Source organism: Nanorana parkeri, unplaced genomic scaffold, assembly GCF_000935625.1.
Source record: "Nanorana parkeri isolate BGI_ZX_2015 unplaced genomic scaffold, ASM93562v1 scaffold1919, whole genome shotgun sequence".
Taxonomy (NCBI): Eukaryota; Metazoa; Chordata; class Amphibia; order Anura; family Dicroglossidae; genus Nanorana; species Nanorana parkeri.
Window position 1 is genome coordinate 26,912 of NW_017308187.1, and position 18,464 is coordinate 45,375.

At 40.7% G+C, this 18,464-nt stretch overlaps 1 protein-coding gene across 8 annotated transcripts in view; it reads right to left on the reverse strand.

The window, feature by feature from the left end:
- MAP3K7 (mitogen-activated protein kinase kinase kinase 7) overlaps positions 1 to 18,464 on the reverse strand; it is a 44,794-nt gene that overhangs the window by 11,856 nt on the left and 14,474 nt on the right. For 6 of the 8 annotated variants that reach the window (XM_018572056.1, XM_018572057.1, XM_018572055.1 and 3 more), the window contains exons 6-11: positions 16,958 to 17,082; positions 11,941 to 12,069; positions 9,646 to 9,776; positions 5,022 to 5,103; positions 3,820 to 3,956; positions 2,780 to 2,936 (exon numbers count right to left, since the gene is read on the reverse strand). In XM_018572056.1, coding sequence (XP_018427558.1) covers positions 2,780 to 2,936; positions 3,820 to 3,956; positions 5,022 to 5,103; positions 9,646 to 9,776; positions 11,941 to 12,069; positions 16,958 to 17,082 — 761 coding nt within the window. Of the gene's footprint in view, positions 1 to 1,338; positions 1,342 to 2,779; positions 2,937 to 3,819; positions 3,957 to 5,021; positions 5,104 to 9,645; positions 9,777 to 11,940; positions 12,070 to 16,957; positions 17,083 to 18,464 lie in introns of all 8 variants that reach the window. The other 2 variants (XM_018572053.1, XM_018572054.1) reach the window with 2 other exon arrangements.

Below are 18,464 nucleotides of genomic sequence, written 5' to 3' on the forward strand. Positions count from 1 at the left end.
CATAGGGTCCCCTTCATCAGGCTTAAAGTGAACCAAAGCCTGATTTTAAGCCTGATGAAGGGGACCCTGTGTGGCCCCGAAAGCGCTTGATTGGTTGGTGTTCTGGTGACATTTCTTTACGAAAATCTTTACAAGTTACAAAAGTAATAGGTTACACATTTTTTTTGTAATAACTTGACGTAAAATGACCTACCTATTTGCCGATTTAAAACTCTTAAAAATAAAATAAAATGTAAAAACTGTGCAACACTAGCAGAATCCTGTGCTTGCATACAAGGTTTAGATATTAAAAGGAGAACTATGGGGTCAGTGCTTTTCCCCATAGTTCTCCTAAGGGTCACAGGAGGACACAAACTAGCGTACTCCCATGACCCAAAGCTCAGTATACTGCGAGCTACAGCTCGCGGTATACTGAGACGTCGCAGCCGGGACGGATCCCAACATTACTGTCGAGATCAACCCAGCGGCATGACTGACAGCTGGCTCTGCCTATCTAGAGGCAGAGCTAGCTGTACCCGCCCCTTCCCCGTCCGTTCAGGGTATGTGTTCTCTCACTTCCCGAACTATTAAACCGATGTGTGACTATCATTGTCACACGGCGGCTCAAACTATGAGGCTGAGTGATTTTCACCCACCTTATAGTTCTCCTTTAAGTTAATACTTTACAGAAATGTACATTTCCAGATGACTGCAAGTAACTGAATCATGGAACAATATATAGATGAAATCTGTTACAGACCTGTGCAGCTCAAATGGAGCAGTAACAAAAATGCACCTCAAACCTATCAACAGATTCAGAGACCTCAGCACTACAAATTATAGGTAAATCTCAACTTTTTCTATTAATATCAAATATAACCCTGCCTCCTTACATCTGTCTTAGTTTTGTAATGAGCTGGTCGGCCCATTTTGCCCAACAGGAGGGCAGATCTGAAATGTTTATAGGACTTAAGCTGCCTATAATAACTGGATATAGTGTTCATTTCAATGTGTTTTTTTTTTTTTTTTCACTGAAGGTAACTTCAGCTTACTTTTATTATATGTTTGGTATGGATTGCCTAGGTTTGCGACAGCTGATTTTTTTTTTATACCTATATCTTAAATTCAGCTTTTTACTGTGCAATTGCTTTACAAGATATGGGTCAATGCCTCAAAACTAATACTTTAGACTTAGGTAGGCGACACCAAGTTGAGTCAGCCTCTCCTCTGGGTTCTTGTATGTAGCAGGGGCTTGCGTAGTGAGATGTGCAACCTGCAGAGCTTACAAAACCTAAGTTTCCTAAGAATGCTGTTGGGTTTTGTGTAGCACTTCTCCATTGTCTAAACCTTGGCAAATACCTGCTATTTTCAGCATTGCACTGCTGCCATTCTCACCTCTCTATGAACTTTGCAGAATTTATGCCATATTATGCGGCTATTACTCCAATGCTTTTCTCTGTTGGTTTATCTTTTATAGCAAATTAATGGCACTTAAGAGTTAGTTGGTTGCCATTATTGTCGTTATGTGCCTTAGACACACTGTTTTTAACTGTGATTTTTATTCCTCTTTTATGTGTTCTATTTGTGAGTTTTCATTAGATGTTTTTCATGTGCCATAATAAAACAGTTTGCTTAGTACTCGTTTTGTTCTGTTCCACCATTCAACCATACAAACCCATAGCTATATTACACCTGGGTGTTATCATTGTTTCCCTGGTTGAAATAACCACATTTCATTTAACCAGAGGTTTCCAGTCTGTTTAGTTAAATATTGCTGCACACAGACACAATGGTATTACAGCTGCTACAAAACGTGTACCATCTCCTACAATGTGAGGCTAAGCTAAGGGCATCACATTACAAAGAATTCCTCAGACTAAAATATAGCATTGGCCAACCAAATCAGGGTTCAAATTCAGTTGTTTAGACAAGCACATTTTGTTGTTGTGCAACAAACAAGTAAAATAAAAAAGATCTAATAAGCCAACACTCCCCCCACCCAAAGAACAAAAACAAACTCATAGATAAGGTATGACCAGACTGCTGCTTTTTTAAGTCACATGTAAAAGAAAAGAAGCAGAGGACCGAGATGTTTTTGAAAGTAATACATTTTAATTAGGGATGTTGAGATACCAAGTACCGTACTCGGTAAAAGTACAAGTACAGATACTTTTCCAGCTCCAAGACTAGAGAAACATTCAAAAGTTAGGAGGCAGCTGTCATTTGTAAGGAGCACACAGAGCTCCTGGGATTTGTACATCTCTGTTTTAATATATATATATAAAATGGAGCGCCAGAGCCAGGTCCCAGCTGCAAGAACCCTGTTAGTTCTCGTGAAAATGACAAGTATCTGCACTGGTATCTGAACATCCCTCATTTTAAACATAGAATTTGGTTTGGCAACTAATAGACTTATCAAGTTATTATAGGGCTTTGCTCTGAAAATTAAGAGGACTTTATAGATGTTTAAATATTTTCTTCATTTTATCCATTACTTCAAAAAATAAAAAAAATGTTTCCAGTAAATATAAAAGAAAAGAAATTCAGAAAAATATGTCTTATTCACTGCCAGCTGGAGACTAGAGCTCTAAAGCAAGTCTCAGAGAGCAGTTGTTTATTTAACCCCTTCGTGACTGACGACGTACAGTGTACGTCGCCAGACAGAGTAGGTAAACACTTCTCTCTTCCTTTACTAGAATACCCTAAAATACTGCACCTACAAATAAAACATTCTTACTTGGCCTATGTGAATTAAGTCATAGCTTTGGCATTTCTATTATATTTTATGCTCGTCTATTACCTGTGCTTGCAGAAATCCTTGATTCTGATTCTGACATGTCGGCACTCATCCTTTTACTCTCAGATGTAAGTATTGAAGGTGGCTTTCCTCGAGTATCAGACAGGCTTTCAACACTGCTACCTCGAGAAGGTGGCAGACTCAAGCGGCCTTGTTCCCCCTAAATAGGGATTATTAGAAAATGTTTAGAAAGAACTCCCAGGTAATTAGGCATGCAGGAAAGAACTCGATCATACAAAACATCTAAGTAAAGGTGGGTACAGAAGTGAAAAAAAGTCCTAAGAAAAACTCAACACATCTGCATTTCATATGAAAGATCTCTCCCAAAAAAAAGCAACATTACCAAAAATCAACCAGCTTGTTTTAGTGGCATACTCTTTTCTTTTTTGGTCAGGACTTAGAACAGTGGAAGGGATAACAAACATCTCCTATATGTCAAGTATTTTTCTTATTTTTATATACCAGCCTGTGACAGTCTTATGTGTTTTGCTGCAGAAGCTGTAAGTAAATGGCAGGCATTAGATAAATGAAAGGATCCATCTGTAATTACTTTAGGTACCTAGCTAGCTAGTGATGTAACATTCTACGGACATAGGGGTCTATTTATATTTTCACCCAGGATTTACACATTTTCCAAATGAAATTAGAAAAATGTGTGACTCTTGGATGAAAAGTTTATAAAAATCGACCCCATTATGTATATCACATGTAAATGGCATCTTCTAATCCTCCAAGCGGAACAGAGGAGAGAAAAAAAATCATAAAGCTCAATCAATTAGATTCAAAGCTTCCATCTTTAACACTTTGGGAGATGTGGTTACCTAAAAAATATAATTGGATGGAACTACTTTATTATCTTCAATTCATTATTATATACTGTGGTAAAATTATCTACTTTGAAAGTGCAACTTTGTCTGAAAAAAAAAGAAAAAGGTTAAGCAACCTGATAAAATGATCAGAAACATATGCTAAATATCTCATATAAAAAATCAGACTGAACGTTTAACAGATAGAGAATAAAGGACAAAAACAGATATACTTACGCCTTGCTTGGACTGATTATTCCAGTGTGCCAATTTGGACTCTATTCGTTTGATTGTATCATTGCTTGCACTAACCTGGAATTCCTCGATATCACTCTTATTGCTTGTATTTGTAGAATTAAGATCAGTGCATGACCCTGTGGAGAAGTGAATACAATACATTATATCTAATAGAAGGAAAATATTGCAAACAGCTGACACTATAATACAAGCTTCAGACTGAGCCCACAAGGAAGGTGCAAGCTGACCTTCCACACTATAAGGAAGTGTTGAAGTGTATTTCCGCTTTTCCAGCCAAATTGGGATAAAACCTACTTTATATTTGTTGCATGTTCCTAATCACGTAGCATAACATAAAAAAAATATTGCAGCTTACTTTTTTGGGATGTTCATTGTGCTAACACCAGGACTGAAAAATCCTGCTTAGTTCTTACTGTCTAGGGGGAGGTTTGCTTCAAATAATTAACCCTGCCTGTACTGTTTTGACTGCAAAAGTGGTAATACATATTGCAGAAATACATAGATATGTGGAATAAAAGTTGGTTCTATATACTGTACAGATAAGGGTGCATACACATATGCATATAAAGAAAATACTGAGCAGTGTATGTATAATGATGGTGGATACATATTCTAATATTACTTGTGCATCTTAGATACCTACCTACCTACTGTCCATGTTCTCCTGTAGCACGGAACATTGTGCATTAAATGTACTATATATTTATGCTGCATTTGTATGATGTTAAAATGGTTTATAGTGTGACCTTTGGGAAAGGTATCAAAAACAAAGATTGTACTGGCCTTACAATTAGTTATTGTATTCTGATTTTAATGTGATTTATTAATAAAATATGTATATTATTATGCATGATATATGTACCTTTAATGTCCCCAAAAAATGTATTGGCTGGGTTTCTCTAGCAGTAGCATGGATACTATGTACTTTAGTACGTCTTTAGTGGTTTGGCACCTGTGGAATACATACATCTAGTATTGCAGATGCCAACAGTCCTGTTGCATTTTCCCTAGTGTCCACATATTCGTTTAAATCAATCTCATTAACAGGATTTGAGGTCAAGTTAAAAAACACATAAGGGAAACATCTTTAACTGCTACACACAACATCTTTGCCATTCTCAGCAGTTAGTTTCAAAAGTAACCATCAATTGGTACATGTAGCAAAAGGAGAGAGCACTAACCTGTACTTGTGGCAGAATTGCTTTGCCCACCATCAGAATACTGACAAGGATACTGCAAAGCTTCATAAGCACCAGGAAAATACTAAAATGGAAAAAGAAATAACTTATTTCCAAATGAAAAGGTGAACTTTTAGAGAAAAGAATAAAATAAAATTATATATAAGTGTAAATGTTTCAATTAAAAAATGCAAATGTTTACTTTGCCTATTACGCTATTAAATTTAAACACCAGCTCAACAAAATAAACTTCAGTTTTGTGACATTGTTGGATGCATCATTTGTTGGCTTCTTACATCCCTTGGAAAGCAGTAAGACATCCACACATTATTGTGAAAGACATCCACTACAAAATTCCCAGCTTTCCAGAAGAGATATTACATAAAGTGCACAAAACGATTCATTTCCATTGCTGATAACTTTGCCATGGCAAAACGAATATAACATTTAAAAAAAGGCAATTGAGGGACACAGCCTGATGATTTAGACACCTAGGGTTTTACTATCACCTACAAGAGAAATGGACACTAGGCACAGGGAAACTGAAGGTCTGTCACTTTAAGGCTATAACCCCTCCCACCTGCTCAGTTTTGCTTTGTGTCCTTTAGGAGAGTAGACAGCTTTTCTTCAGATCTGCTGTGTTCTGTTCATTTGGAAGATTTGCCCATCAACTACTGGTAGATTTATGCAGATTCATACAGTTAGTGCAATGAGTGCAGGCTTCCCCAGCTCATTTAGTATACAAGTGTTCTCTCTGTGATGGTCTCCAATCGACACGGAATACCCACCTTTGCCCAGTTTGCAGAGGTCTCCACTTTTAGGTTAGGCCAGTATGTCTTGGGTTTCCCTCTGGAGTTATCAGGCCAAAACTGTGGCAGTGATCCTGTCTCCATCTCTGATATTTCACTGCTTTGAGTACCTGGCAGGCGTATGCTGTATTGAGGTCTTTCTTCTGTTTGGTTAGGAGGAGATATGTGGTATTTCCTAGAAAAGCAACTGTAGCTGACTGGCCATTTTGTGAAAGATTTAAAGTTCTCCTTTTACTTCTCGGCTCACATTTAGTTTCAAGTTATTTGCTTTCTGGACACATTTGGGAAGCCTCCTTTTTATTTCAACTCGGGCTACACAATGGAAGAGTTTACACTTGTAACTGTAGAACGGCCAGGCTCTGCTCCCAACAACCATTTTAATATTAACGACTTTTTTTTTCTAGCTATACTATGCGATACAGCTCTAATATGGAGGTAGCACATGGGTACGAGCACACAATGGACATTTTGCTTTCAGATGTTTCACCACATAATGGCTCTCCTCCTCTACCAGTAAATGCTGCAGTCAGTACACGAATGCAAAAAGACAGTGCATTCTAGTGAATACAGCAGCCAATGCTTGTGGCACCCAGTGCATTCTATAAATAAGGTGGACAGTGCTACATAGGTCCTTTCTCCTCTGCGAGCAAGCACTTGGGGCTTGGCGGCTTGCAGCAGCACAATTCTGAGGTTACTGTGTTCCACCTACACTGACCAGGTTACTCAGTCAACCTCCGTATTCCCTCTGGTGCACTTCGAAAATGCTGGTAGTAAGCATTAAAGGAGGAGTGGATTAGTTCCTTTTCTAATAAGGGGAATTAGCATTATTATTAATTTTTTGCAATATCTCTGGCGTTAAACGGGAAAGTAGTCACCCTGCCGTTGCAAGCATCCTACAAACTTGTGGCCCAATTTGCTCAGTGAGCTTGGTGAAGCAAACACTGTACCTTCGGCACCGTTACTACTTTGCGTAATTTTTGCCTGTGGTGTCAACTACCGCTGACCCTTCTTTCAGCAGGCACCGATTTCTTTCTAATCTGGCATGTATATTCCACTTAGAGTATTCCTCTAACATGGTGTCTGGGCTGGGTTCTACCACAATATTTACTCTTTGAATTATGTTCGCCTCCACACTCATCTACCAAACTTTAGCTTTTTGTTCAATTCCCTAAGTAGGGACTTGGCAATGGCTGGTGTTATTGACTGCGTTTACCACATGGCTGTTGAACGTAACTTTATTCTGCAATGTGGTGCTTGATGTTAGTCAAGTTATGTCTTGGGTAGCCACTTCTCTGTTCAGATCTGAAGGGCATTTTGGCTTACATGCTGATCAGTGGAGTAACAGTGTACAAAGCCCTTCTCAGTCTACCCTCAGTAGAAGACCATATTTTTTGGCTCTTTGCTAGATTAAACCATTAGTTGTTTGATCAATGCTGCGAACAGAGTAATAATACTTCTAACCAAAGCTACACACAACTAAGATCAACAACACAGGTCGACATTTTATTATCCTCCATGAAAATATGCGATGGTTCTTCTCTTTGGACTGCTTGCAACAACTGAGAAGGTGTAACGTAAGAAGGGTTATGGCCTTAAAGGGGCAGGCCTTTAATTTCTATGTGTCTATTTAAAATATACCTTTTGTTCCTCCAAGACAGGTTCCAGTTTCCAAACCCACAAGATTACTTCCACCCTATTAAGCTCTGGGGGTTCTGCGGCACTCAAATGGACCCAAGCCTACGGATAAACCCACTACTGCATGAAGATCTGCCCCCACTTTTTCCATGGCAGGTGGGAGGAAGCCTGATCAATCACCATAGGGAGGCATCAGGAGTGTTGCAGAGACAGAATCTATGCTGTCCTGGACAGAGCTTCACATCTCACAGCGATCTTTGCGGTGCACCTTCGCAGTGTGAAAAACTGGCATGAAGTTTTTTTTCAGCACACAATGTCTGGACCTGGGATAATGGTCTCTCGGGATAAATATCTGCATTGGCGGGTGCTGGATTTCTTAGAATCTTGGTTCAACAAGAAGCTGGTCAGGTTTGTTCCCAGGTTGGGGGACCAGATGGATGCCCTGGTAACAGTGGTATTAGTAAGCCTTGCTCTATGCCTTTCTGCTGCAAAAGCTATTACCTTGTCTACTTCATAGGATTAAAAATGAGCGCACACCAATCATTCTCATAGAAGTCGCATCTCTGTCAGCCCCCTCAAGGGAAAATAAAATGGGGCGGGGTGGCACCTAGGGATAACTGACAAGCCCTTGGGTACTCTGCGGTGGTGGTCTTTGCCGGTGGGCATATGCCTATGGAGGCTTCAGGAGACATGGCTCCACTGGCACAGAGACCACAGCTCGGACCGGTATAGCACCCTGTGGCTAACTCAATGCCTTGCACTATGTGCCCAGGTGAATGCCACACACAAGAGCCAGTGCCAAAAGCAACTTTACAGGCTGGCACTGCATTAGGGGGAAGCATTTGAATGAAAAAGTCTGACGTTTAAAGAAAAAAAAAAAAGTTAGATTCTCTCAGAGCAGAGAAAAAAAAAAAGTTCTCCTAAGGACATTAGCAGAAAACCAAGGCTTGTTGGGAATAGTTGGGGTTATACTGGACTGTCCTTAAAGATTTTCCAGTGTCCAATATCCTGAAGGCTAACTCAGTGTTCTAAGCATACCATTCTGTGTCCTGTGATGTACAGTGAGGACATAGGAATTTTATACTCACAGTAAAATCCTTTTCTCAGAGTCAATTGAGGGACATGGCTCCCACCACTATGCTATGGTTCTGTCTTTGGACCACTTCCTACAACTGAGCAAGTGTAAGGTATGAGGGGTTACAGCCTTCAAGGGGCAGGCCTTTAGCTTCTGTGTGTCTATTGACCATTTCTCCTGTAGGTAGCAGTGTGACCATAAGTTGCTTAATCATCATATAGCTGTATCCCTCAATGGACTTGGAGACAAGGATTTTATGGCTACATACAAAACAAAAAATCATACTTTCTCCAGCGTCTGTTTTCGCTACACTGTGATTTTGCCTCTAAGGTGACAGAATGCAGCAGTACTTCGCATTATATGCAACTGAAGAATCAACTAAGTTGCTGCATGCAGGACAACAAAACAGCCAAGTTTTTTTTTTCACGTGGGTACTAAGAAATTTGAAAAAATAATCTGCGATCGAAATCTCTCAGGAGTACATTCAGTATGACAAAAGATTCAATACATGGTAAGAGGCATATATAATTACATGCGTTTAGGAATCAATTACTATCCCTGGACGTATGGAACGTGCATCCAGGCATAGTGATTGGTTTCTAACTGCATGCAATCCTATGACATACGATTACATGCGGTGTGCAGCGGATGTCGCCTGATTGTTAACTTGAATTGGGTACAGCTGCCACTTGTAAATAGGCAGATTAGGAATTCCTGCTGCAGGTCCCTAATCACACCCAAAATATAGGTATGAATGAAGCCTAGAGGTGCCCATACACCTTACAATTATCTGCGGTCAGATGTAAAAAGTGCAACAGATTGGCCCAGGTGGAGATTACCCATCCACACAGTTAAGTGTAGATGGAGGAATCTGTTGCACCTTTTCCATCTGACCACAGAAAATCTGCAGATAATTGTAAGGTGTATGGCCAGCTTTAGGGTCATTTACTACCTTGTCTGGGTGTCACACATACAGACTATCACAAAATCAAATCTATCTTATATTACACACACACACACACACACACACACACACACACACCTGGAAAATTTATTGAGGCTACGTAGATCTTGCAGAGGGGTTAACAAACTAAAAAAAAAAGCTTGCCTGCATAAGATGTGTCATTATCTTGACAATCTCTTCCATTGAAGGTCGTTGAGATGGATCTTTTGACCAGCAGCGAGTCATTAAGCTTTCAATAGGCTTAGGTAAATTCTTAATTAGAGGTGGCCGAGTACCTGGGAATTCATATGAAAAACGTAATTAAACAAATGGATTAAAACACCTTTAAAAGCACAACTGAACTTTCAGTTAAATAAGCTAAATACATTTCAGGTGCATCAAAACAAAAGATGTGCACTCAGTTCATTTTCATTAGCAAGCAGCCATAGCCTGTTGAAAAGCTTGTCCACTGTCAAGATACCGCAGGAACGGATCCTAGATCTATGTGTCGAAGCAGCGGTTGCTCTGCAGAAGTCTGACGAACCCCCTGCCAAATCAGACTTATGACACGGCAATCAGTAAAGCTTATTCTCCCTGCTGATGGGAGAGCTGTAGGCAGGGGGCATACTGGACCTCTGCAGAGAGACCACTGCTTCCTTACAGACAAAAGAGTCCCTTTCTACAGCATGCTGGCAGAAGGCAGGCTTTTCCACCCTGGCTGTGGCTGCTTTCTAAATAAAATGAACTGCAAGACTTTACTTACTTTTTTAATCTGATAAATACATTCCAGGTGCATCAAAGGGTATGTAAATGAGTCTTTAAGGAAGAATGTGCTTTCACCAACAATGTAGTGTTTCAGGTAATAAACACAGGCTTTGAATATCTGTAATAGGCAACCTAACATATCCAGTGGACAACAGTCAGAACATTAAAAGGAAAGGAAAGTTTCCATTGTCAGCGGGTATACATTGAACTGTGATGTCATTTTCATAAAACACATCTTTTGCTTTAATCAATGATTTGTAAATGCTCCCTCTATTGGCTTTTTGCTTTGCTGTCTTTGAGTCAACAATCCTGCTAAACTACCAAGATAAAATGGGCTTTGGATAAAGCAACAAAGAATTTATAGTTTTCTATCTCTTCAGACAGACTTGCACTTGAGAAAGAGGGTAAAGCACAATTGCTATGTAAAATAAATCTTAAAAGGAGGACTATGGGGTTAAGGCTTTTCCCCATAGTTCTCCTTAGGGTAACGGGAGGACACAAACTAGCGTCCTCCCGTCACCCTAGGCTCAGTATACCGCGAGCTGTAGCTCGCGGTATACTGAGACGCCGCAGCTGAAGTCACAGGTCGGCTAGAACTATGAGGTGAGTGAAAAGCACTCACCTCATAGTTCTCCTTTAAAAAGGAGAATTATGAGGAGAGTGAAAAATCACTCAGCCTCATAGTTCTAGCCGACCTGTGACAATGAAACTGTCACAGGTCGGCTCAATAGTTCGGGACGTGAGCAAACACCGTCGCTCGCTCACTTCTCGATCCTGTCCCTGCAGAGAACTGTGACTGTCACGGTTCCCTGCAAGGATTCCTCCCACCCCTCGACTGTCCGATCCTCCAGCGCTGACTGGCGGAGCGGACGGGGGAGGGTACAGCTGGCTCTGCCTCTAGATAGGCAGAGCCAGCTGTCACTTACGCAGCTGGGTGGATCTCGACTGTAATGTCGGGATCTGTCCCAGCTGCGGCGACTCAGTATACCGCGAGCTGTAGCTATATACGGAGCTTTGGGTGACGGGAGGACGCTAGTTTGTGTCCTCCCGTTACCCTCAGGAGAACTATGGGGAAAAGCCCTGACACCATAGTTATCCTTTAAAAGGACAAGTTTTTATGTTTAGACAAAGTACACCAACTATCCCAACCTCTGAAGCTTAGTTTTCATGCTCATATATTCTTTGCAACTTGTGGTGCCTCACAGACTTGTATAATGCTACTTCATCTGACAATTAAACACCCGAGAACGCTCAATACAAGTATACAAGGACTTACTGCAAAGGTGCCGCCTACAGTGAACACATTTTGACCAAAGAGGATGAAAACAAAGCCACAGCATGGAGTAGGCCCCAACTCCTACTGAAGTTAAGTAAGCAGCAGGAGTGTGGTGGGTTTCAGTGTAGTTTAGCTTAGGGGGGGCTAGTTTTGGGGGCTGAGCCAGAAAAGATTAAATCGCTGGATTTCCCCATTTAACATTAAACAGCGTGGAAGAGGGAATACCTGAACAATTGACTGCAGCTGATTAGTTGCACTCACTGCTTAGCTGACAATGTTTGGACTGGCTCCTTTGACAAAAGACGATTAAAAAAATCAGCGTTTGTGTAATGGAGGGGTACTAACTGCACCACCAAGTCCTGGTGGAGGTAATTATTTAGAATGTGTTACATTCAAGGGAATGATATAAAATAACTCACCATTGTGAACTGCCCACATAATGCGGAAAGCAGGGCCTCCAATTTCATCAAAAGGTTTCCTCCTGGTGATGACTTCCCAAAGGATGATTCCCCAACTGAAAACATCACATTTCTCACTGTAGTTACTACCTAAAAGAAAAGCACACAGTTCAGCACAGCATTTTAAGCTTCACTTCTCCTAGGTTACTAGGAAAGGGCAAATCAAGAAGGGAAAGGCACTACTATGAGAAAGTTATGTGCTTTAATATTTGTATCATAACGCATTCAAATCTACCATTGTTAGTGAATGAGCCTATGAATCCGGGACAGTGACATTTCTTTAACCAGTTGACATCCCCTGTGTTAAACCCCCTTCCCATCCAGGCCATTTTTCAGTATTCAGCGCTGCGGTACAATGGACGGGTCTTTTCTGCCCGTGCGTCCGCAGATGCTGTAGTGCCGTCCGTCCGTTTTTTTACTACGGGCGGACGGCAAGAGGTTAAACGCAAAATGAGAAAACAGACACAGTAGACCACACAGCATAATGCAGTAACTTTTAATCCGGGGGGAAAAAAAAAATATTACCCACAAGAAAAACTAAATGCAGAGTGTGTGTCACAGGCGCAGGCTATAATCTGTTCACAGCAGCTCTTGGCCACCACTTGCCATAATTAGGAAGGGGACAGAGGAGGTCAGTGTTCTCTGTACTACAGGAGTGGCATCATGTGGGTCCACAGAAGGGCCGACTAGTGTGTAGTGCAGAAAACAATTGAGGAGACCTCTCTCTCCCCTACCTAATCCTATGAAGTGGTGGCCATGAGCCAATAGTTACTGCACTATGCTGTGCATTTTGCTATGACTATTTTGTCTTCCCATGAATTAAGAGCACTCCTCTCTGTCCTTGCAAAGCAGCACGGTTTAACCCAGTGTGAACCCTTTTAGTCTAAGGACTTTACTTTTACTGTGGACTTATGGTTTATCTTATCACTGGCTGGTTACTTTGTTTTACTTGTATCTCAGGTTGGCTATATTGTAGTCATATGCACACATATTGGAGCTATTGTGGCACCCAGGTGATTTGTTTCCATTACAGTCTGTTACTAGTGCTTACAAAACCCAATTGCTCGCTTTTATTTATTAAAGACAATGAACACAGTACTTTCATGGTTAATTAAAATAGAAATATAGAAGACCTGCAGTAGAAATAAATTAAGGGACCATCAAGTCTGCATTTGTTTTGTCCGAGGATAGACCTATGTTTATCCCAGGCATGTTTAAATTAACTTACTGCTGATTGGTTCACCTCTGCTGGTATGCTGCTCCGAGCATCCCAAGCACATTGGGTAAAATAATACTTTCTAATGTTACTCTTGAACTTTCCTGCTGATAGTTTAAGGTCATGCTGTGATCTTGAGCTCAGCCTCATATTGAAAAATTATCCTGATTCCCGTCACACGCTACACTATTTTGTTTATACTTGCTATGAAGATGTTTATCAAAACAAAACCACCTTTTAACTTTAACATTAGCTCCTGTGCGTTCCACCACGATTTGCTGTTCTGCATCCTGGCCTGCTCCCTGCGTTCTGGGGAGGGGGCTTGACAGGACATTGAAGTTAATGGCACCACAGCAACGCTCACCACCTGCGGTCCTGTGTGATCAGAAAAAATGCTGCATGCACTATTTTCTCAGATCGCACTAGACTGGAATTCAGGGATTGATGTGCCACGCGTTCTGCTGCGGGGCACTGCGGGTGGAGGGCGCGGCTGCAGTGCCATTGACTTCAATGCACCCTCGGGCCCCCTCACACCCCTGTTTGCAGTATGCGATACAGACCGTTCCAGCAGCTAACTGCACTAGAACGGACTGTAAGTGGTGTGAACAAACCCAAGTATGCGAGTATGTAAGTGGTGTGAACAAACCCAAGCAAGTATATGATAAAAGAAACTTCATAAGCAGATGTCACCTTCAGTGAAAAATGCCCAGTCGATCCAGAAACATATGACCCTGAAAATTTACACAAATTTTGGTCTAGGTAGGCCCTATCGACTCCAATGTCCCTCTAAGATATGGGGTCACCCATCACATTTTGTATGCCCCAGTCACATCTACAGTATATGCGCATGATATAATGCTCATAAAGTGCATTTTTTTGATGTATGGATGTGCATGTACACCAATGAGAGTCAGTGCATGAAGACATAATTTCAACATGTGCTATAACTGAGGGGCTCAAGCCAAGACCACTAATTATCATTTTTTTCCCATCATATGCTCAGTTTCTGATTGATTTTATTCGTTTTTTAAATTAACAGCACCTTAAAGGTCGATAATGACACTCTTGCTTGTTTATAGGTAGGTAAATATTAGACATGTTCTGGGCCAGGATTTGGGGGGGCATTCAAATTGAAAAGCAAACGATTTCTGGAGAATGAAAAAAAAAGGTACTTGCAGGTACCTTCTTGCACCTTAACAGAACTATTATAGAAATGTCAATTTTGGTTTTGTTTTACATAAATGTCCATAACTGCCGATTCATCATGTTAGGGACCTGATATTTTCTTGCGTAAAATATATAAGGAACGTAAAGTACACAACAAATCTGATCAATCATGGCTGCTAGCCATCTCTCAGCTCATTTGCTGTACAGAACTGGTCTTTTCGGTCTAAACCTGAAGCACACCAGAAATGAATGCTATTCCTCTGTTGGAGAAGTGGTAAACCAACACAGGGAGATGCACTTTAATTTTTATACAGGGTCAATAGCTTTGAGTACTCTACGATTGTTAGAAAGGAGCAGATTCATTAATTTATACCTGATGTTTATGGTTTCTGAAGCTCCACTCGTATAGTAGAATAGGCACATCTACCTAAATAAACTCGCTAACTGAGAACTTTAGAGTGATGAAAACCACGCAGCTCTAATATGAAAATTCTGTATTTCCCTGTCCAAAAGGCCAGTCTCACCCATTTCCATGTCAGTTTGTCATCAGAGTGATGGACCAACAGTCAATATGCAGGGGAGTAAAATGGGCTGGGTCTAGCAACCATATAAGACAGCTGAATATGCATGTCAGATTGCCCTTGGTTTTAGAGGGTTCCAGAAAACGCCACAGAAAACCTGAACCAACTTCCAGGCACCCAGAGATAGCTGTTATCAGTGGATTATATCAATGGATTTTCAGAAACTTAAGACCTAGGTAACATATGCAATCTTGGTTTTTAATTGTTTTTACTCTATTTAAAATTTACAAAATAATAAACTTTCTTTGATTGTAAACATTTTTTTACAAATAAGTATTTATTACAGGATGATTGCATGACATTTATTTTGCAGACTATAATGGTCTACTAAAGTCCAGCGCTGGCTAATTACTTTAAATAAACAATAAAGGTGATCAGCGCCAGTAAGTGTAATGTGGAAATAAGAGCTACCAAGCACTAAGGATATAACTAAATATATGGAAAATGTGAAAAACAATATTGTGCCGAGCTAATAATCATCCTTGTCTAATAAAATTGAAACATATATAAATGAGTCACATATATGAGCCTTCAAACAAATGAGGCATTTAAAATATCTACACAAAGACAAAAAAGCAATATAGACAAAAAAAGGTCCCAAGGAAAAAACAAAAGCAAACAATGGTGATTGTGCAAAAAAATTCCTCAGATGATTCGCAGCCAATGTGCATATAACTCTCAGGTAAGCATAATCACACAATGCAGGCAGACCTTCACCTCCACCAAGTGAGTGCTCACCTGGGGAGTTAGACCCACAGAGCTAGGTCAAATGCGTTTTTTCCCTTCTTAATGGGGGGAGGGAAGCCCATGCACAGAAAAGGCGATAAGGTCTCCTCAGATCACAGGTACAATGGTGTAAACAGTACAGGCATTGGGTATTGCTGGATCAGACCAGCAGGGCAAATGGCAGCAAAGCGATAAAAAAAACCTGTTCGTCCGGCTCAGCTCAGTGCAGTGACATCAGAAGCTCTGCCGTATGTACGTTACGTCAAAACACGTGACTTCATCAGGGGTCGGGGTCTACCTCCCCAGGTGAGCACTCACTTGATGTCATCACTCACTTGGTGGAGGTGAAGGCCTGCCTGCATTGTGTGATTATCCTTACTTGAGTTATATGCACATTGGCTGCTAATCATCTGAGGATTTTTTTTGCACAATCACCATTGTTTGCTTTTGTTTTTTCTGTGGGACTTTTTGGTCTATATTGCTTTTTTGTCTTTGTGTAGATATTTTCTATGCCTCATTTGTTTGAAGGCTCATATATGCGACTCATTTATATATGTTTCAATTTATTAGATATGTATGATTATTAGCTCGGCTAATTACTTTACTGCCTCTGTCGAACAGAAAATCCTTATGGGTCTGTTTCGGCTATAAGAAAGTGTGTATGTTCCTCTTCTGATTTGCTTGAGCTAATTTCATCACCTGCTGTTCAGGTCTTTCACAATTGAGGACATTTACAGTAATCAACAGTATAAAGCTGGCCATACACCTTACAACCATCGCACAACTTTCATTGTGCGATGGTTGTAAGGTAATTAAAATCTTGTACGATCTGCCCATCTTGAGGGGAGGGCTTCCGTAGATTCCAATGCTGAGCAGGCAGTGTGCGCTTGCGCACACCGACCCGTTCAGCATTTGTCTTTCGAGCACGCCACTAACCCACCGAAAATCGTACGATTTTCGGCAGGTTTTCAAGCGTGCTCGGAAGACAAAAGACGTGCGACCATACAGTAAAAACGGTCGCACGCCTTCCATACACCTGCCGATTATCGTACGATCGCGGGATCACCCGCGATTATCGTATGATAATCGGCAGGCGTATGGGCACCTTTACAGTAAACCTAACCTAATCAAAATACGTGGCAGTAACCTGCAGCTCCAACTGGTAAATATGTATATGTAGTTAATCTATCTAACCAATAAAAAAAAAGGTAATTATACATATTTAAGCAGATTTAACATATTACAAGTGAAATTCTAGCACTGAGAAACACGCAAAACAATGTTTTACCTTCAAAGACTTCAGGAGCCATCCATGCAGCACTCCCTTTGTTGTTAGTCATATGGGTCTGAATATCGCAGGCTGTACCAAAGTCACATATCTTCAAAACTGTGCCTCCAGCCACCAAGAGCAAGCTGTGGTATTGAAAACAGTATTCCATGAGATAATCATTCTCTGTTCACTTGTTAAACATACAAGTTTCAAGTCTTTGGAATAGTTACAGGTAGATGGCAGATGGATGCCACACAACAGATCGGTGCAAGATTTATCAAAGTTTATCTAGCCAAAACCCAAGGTTGGGCCTATTGACAGGTGTGTTGTGGTTAATGCATATTACATTAAAATGTATTTAACTGAGATGACTAATGCACAACAATGGACCAAAAAAAAATAAATCCCACCTGCAGAATGTTTTTGCATCACAGCTCACAACAACTGGTAATGCATTATCCTGTGCTGCAACGCAGGTGTGCTCTGGAAGTGCCTTCGGATGACAGTCAAAATGAATAGCACAGCAGAGTACCAATGTGCGTAACAAGCATTATTGCAGCTGTATGAACAGGTAAAGTCCCTGTCCTGATTGACTTTATGGAAATTACAGTTAAAACTGCAATTCATTCGGCTGATATTTTGCCTTCCCTGGTTCCTCCATCAACACACCAAGGAAGTTTTTAAATAAAACCTGTTTCCATTAAATACCTTATTTTAGAGCCAGTGATGTCATTAGATCTTTGTGCTTCCCTCTGCAATGCAGGCAGATCATGACTGGTCGGAGGGGCCAGCACATAGCATCATGAAAACATCCCAGCCCCCTATCTCAGTACTCCTTCCAGCCCTGATGCAAGAAGTGGGCTGCCTTTTGGGATGAGTTATGCAAATATCAAAAAGCCTTGAATCTGAAAGAAGGAGCATTCCCAGGCATGTTGCATTTGCATGCAGGCAGCTCAAGGTAAGGCCCACATATGATGCGGCACCTCCATGGTTGAAGGAAGTAGAAGCAAATGAAAGGAGCAGGGCAGAGACAGTAAGGCTGGGGAGTAAAAGGCCAGATGATGCTGGACATCTGGCAGTAGGAAGCCCACTTTGTGCAGTGAAATCAGAGTAACCAATTTAAGTAGAGAGGAGAGGAGCATGTACAACTGTGCAAGCCTAAAAGATAAGCCTAGAGTTCAGATTTCATTTCCTTTCCAAAAACACAACAGAAAGTATGTGGAAATGCAAATGCCCTATTAGTAAACTGCAACCAGAATCATTATTTTCTCTAGAAAGAGTGGTGAGGGAAAAATCAGTAATTGTCATCAGTTTCTGTCACAGTATTTATGGTTACGAGGACAAGTAGAGAGGGTAATTCTTTTCAATGGGGACAAAAAGAACAGTAAAAAACACCACTGAGGATCTAGAAGATTCTTGTTTTATCCAAACTTAAAATTTGGGCAAGAGATGACATTTGGCCTTTTCATTAGTCAGGCTTCATTCCAATTTTTATATAAAATGACTTTGAACGTGAAAGAATTAA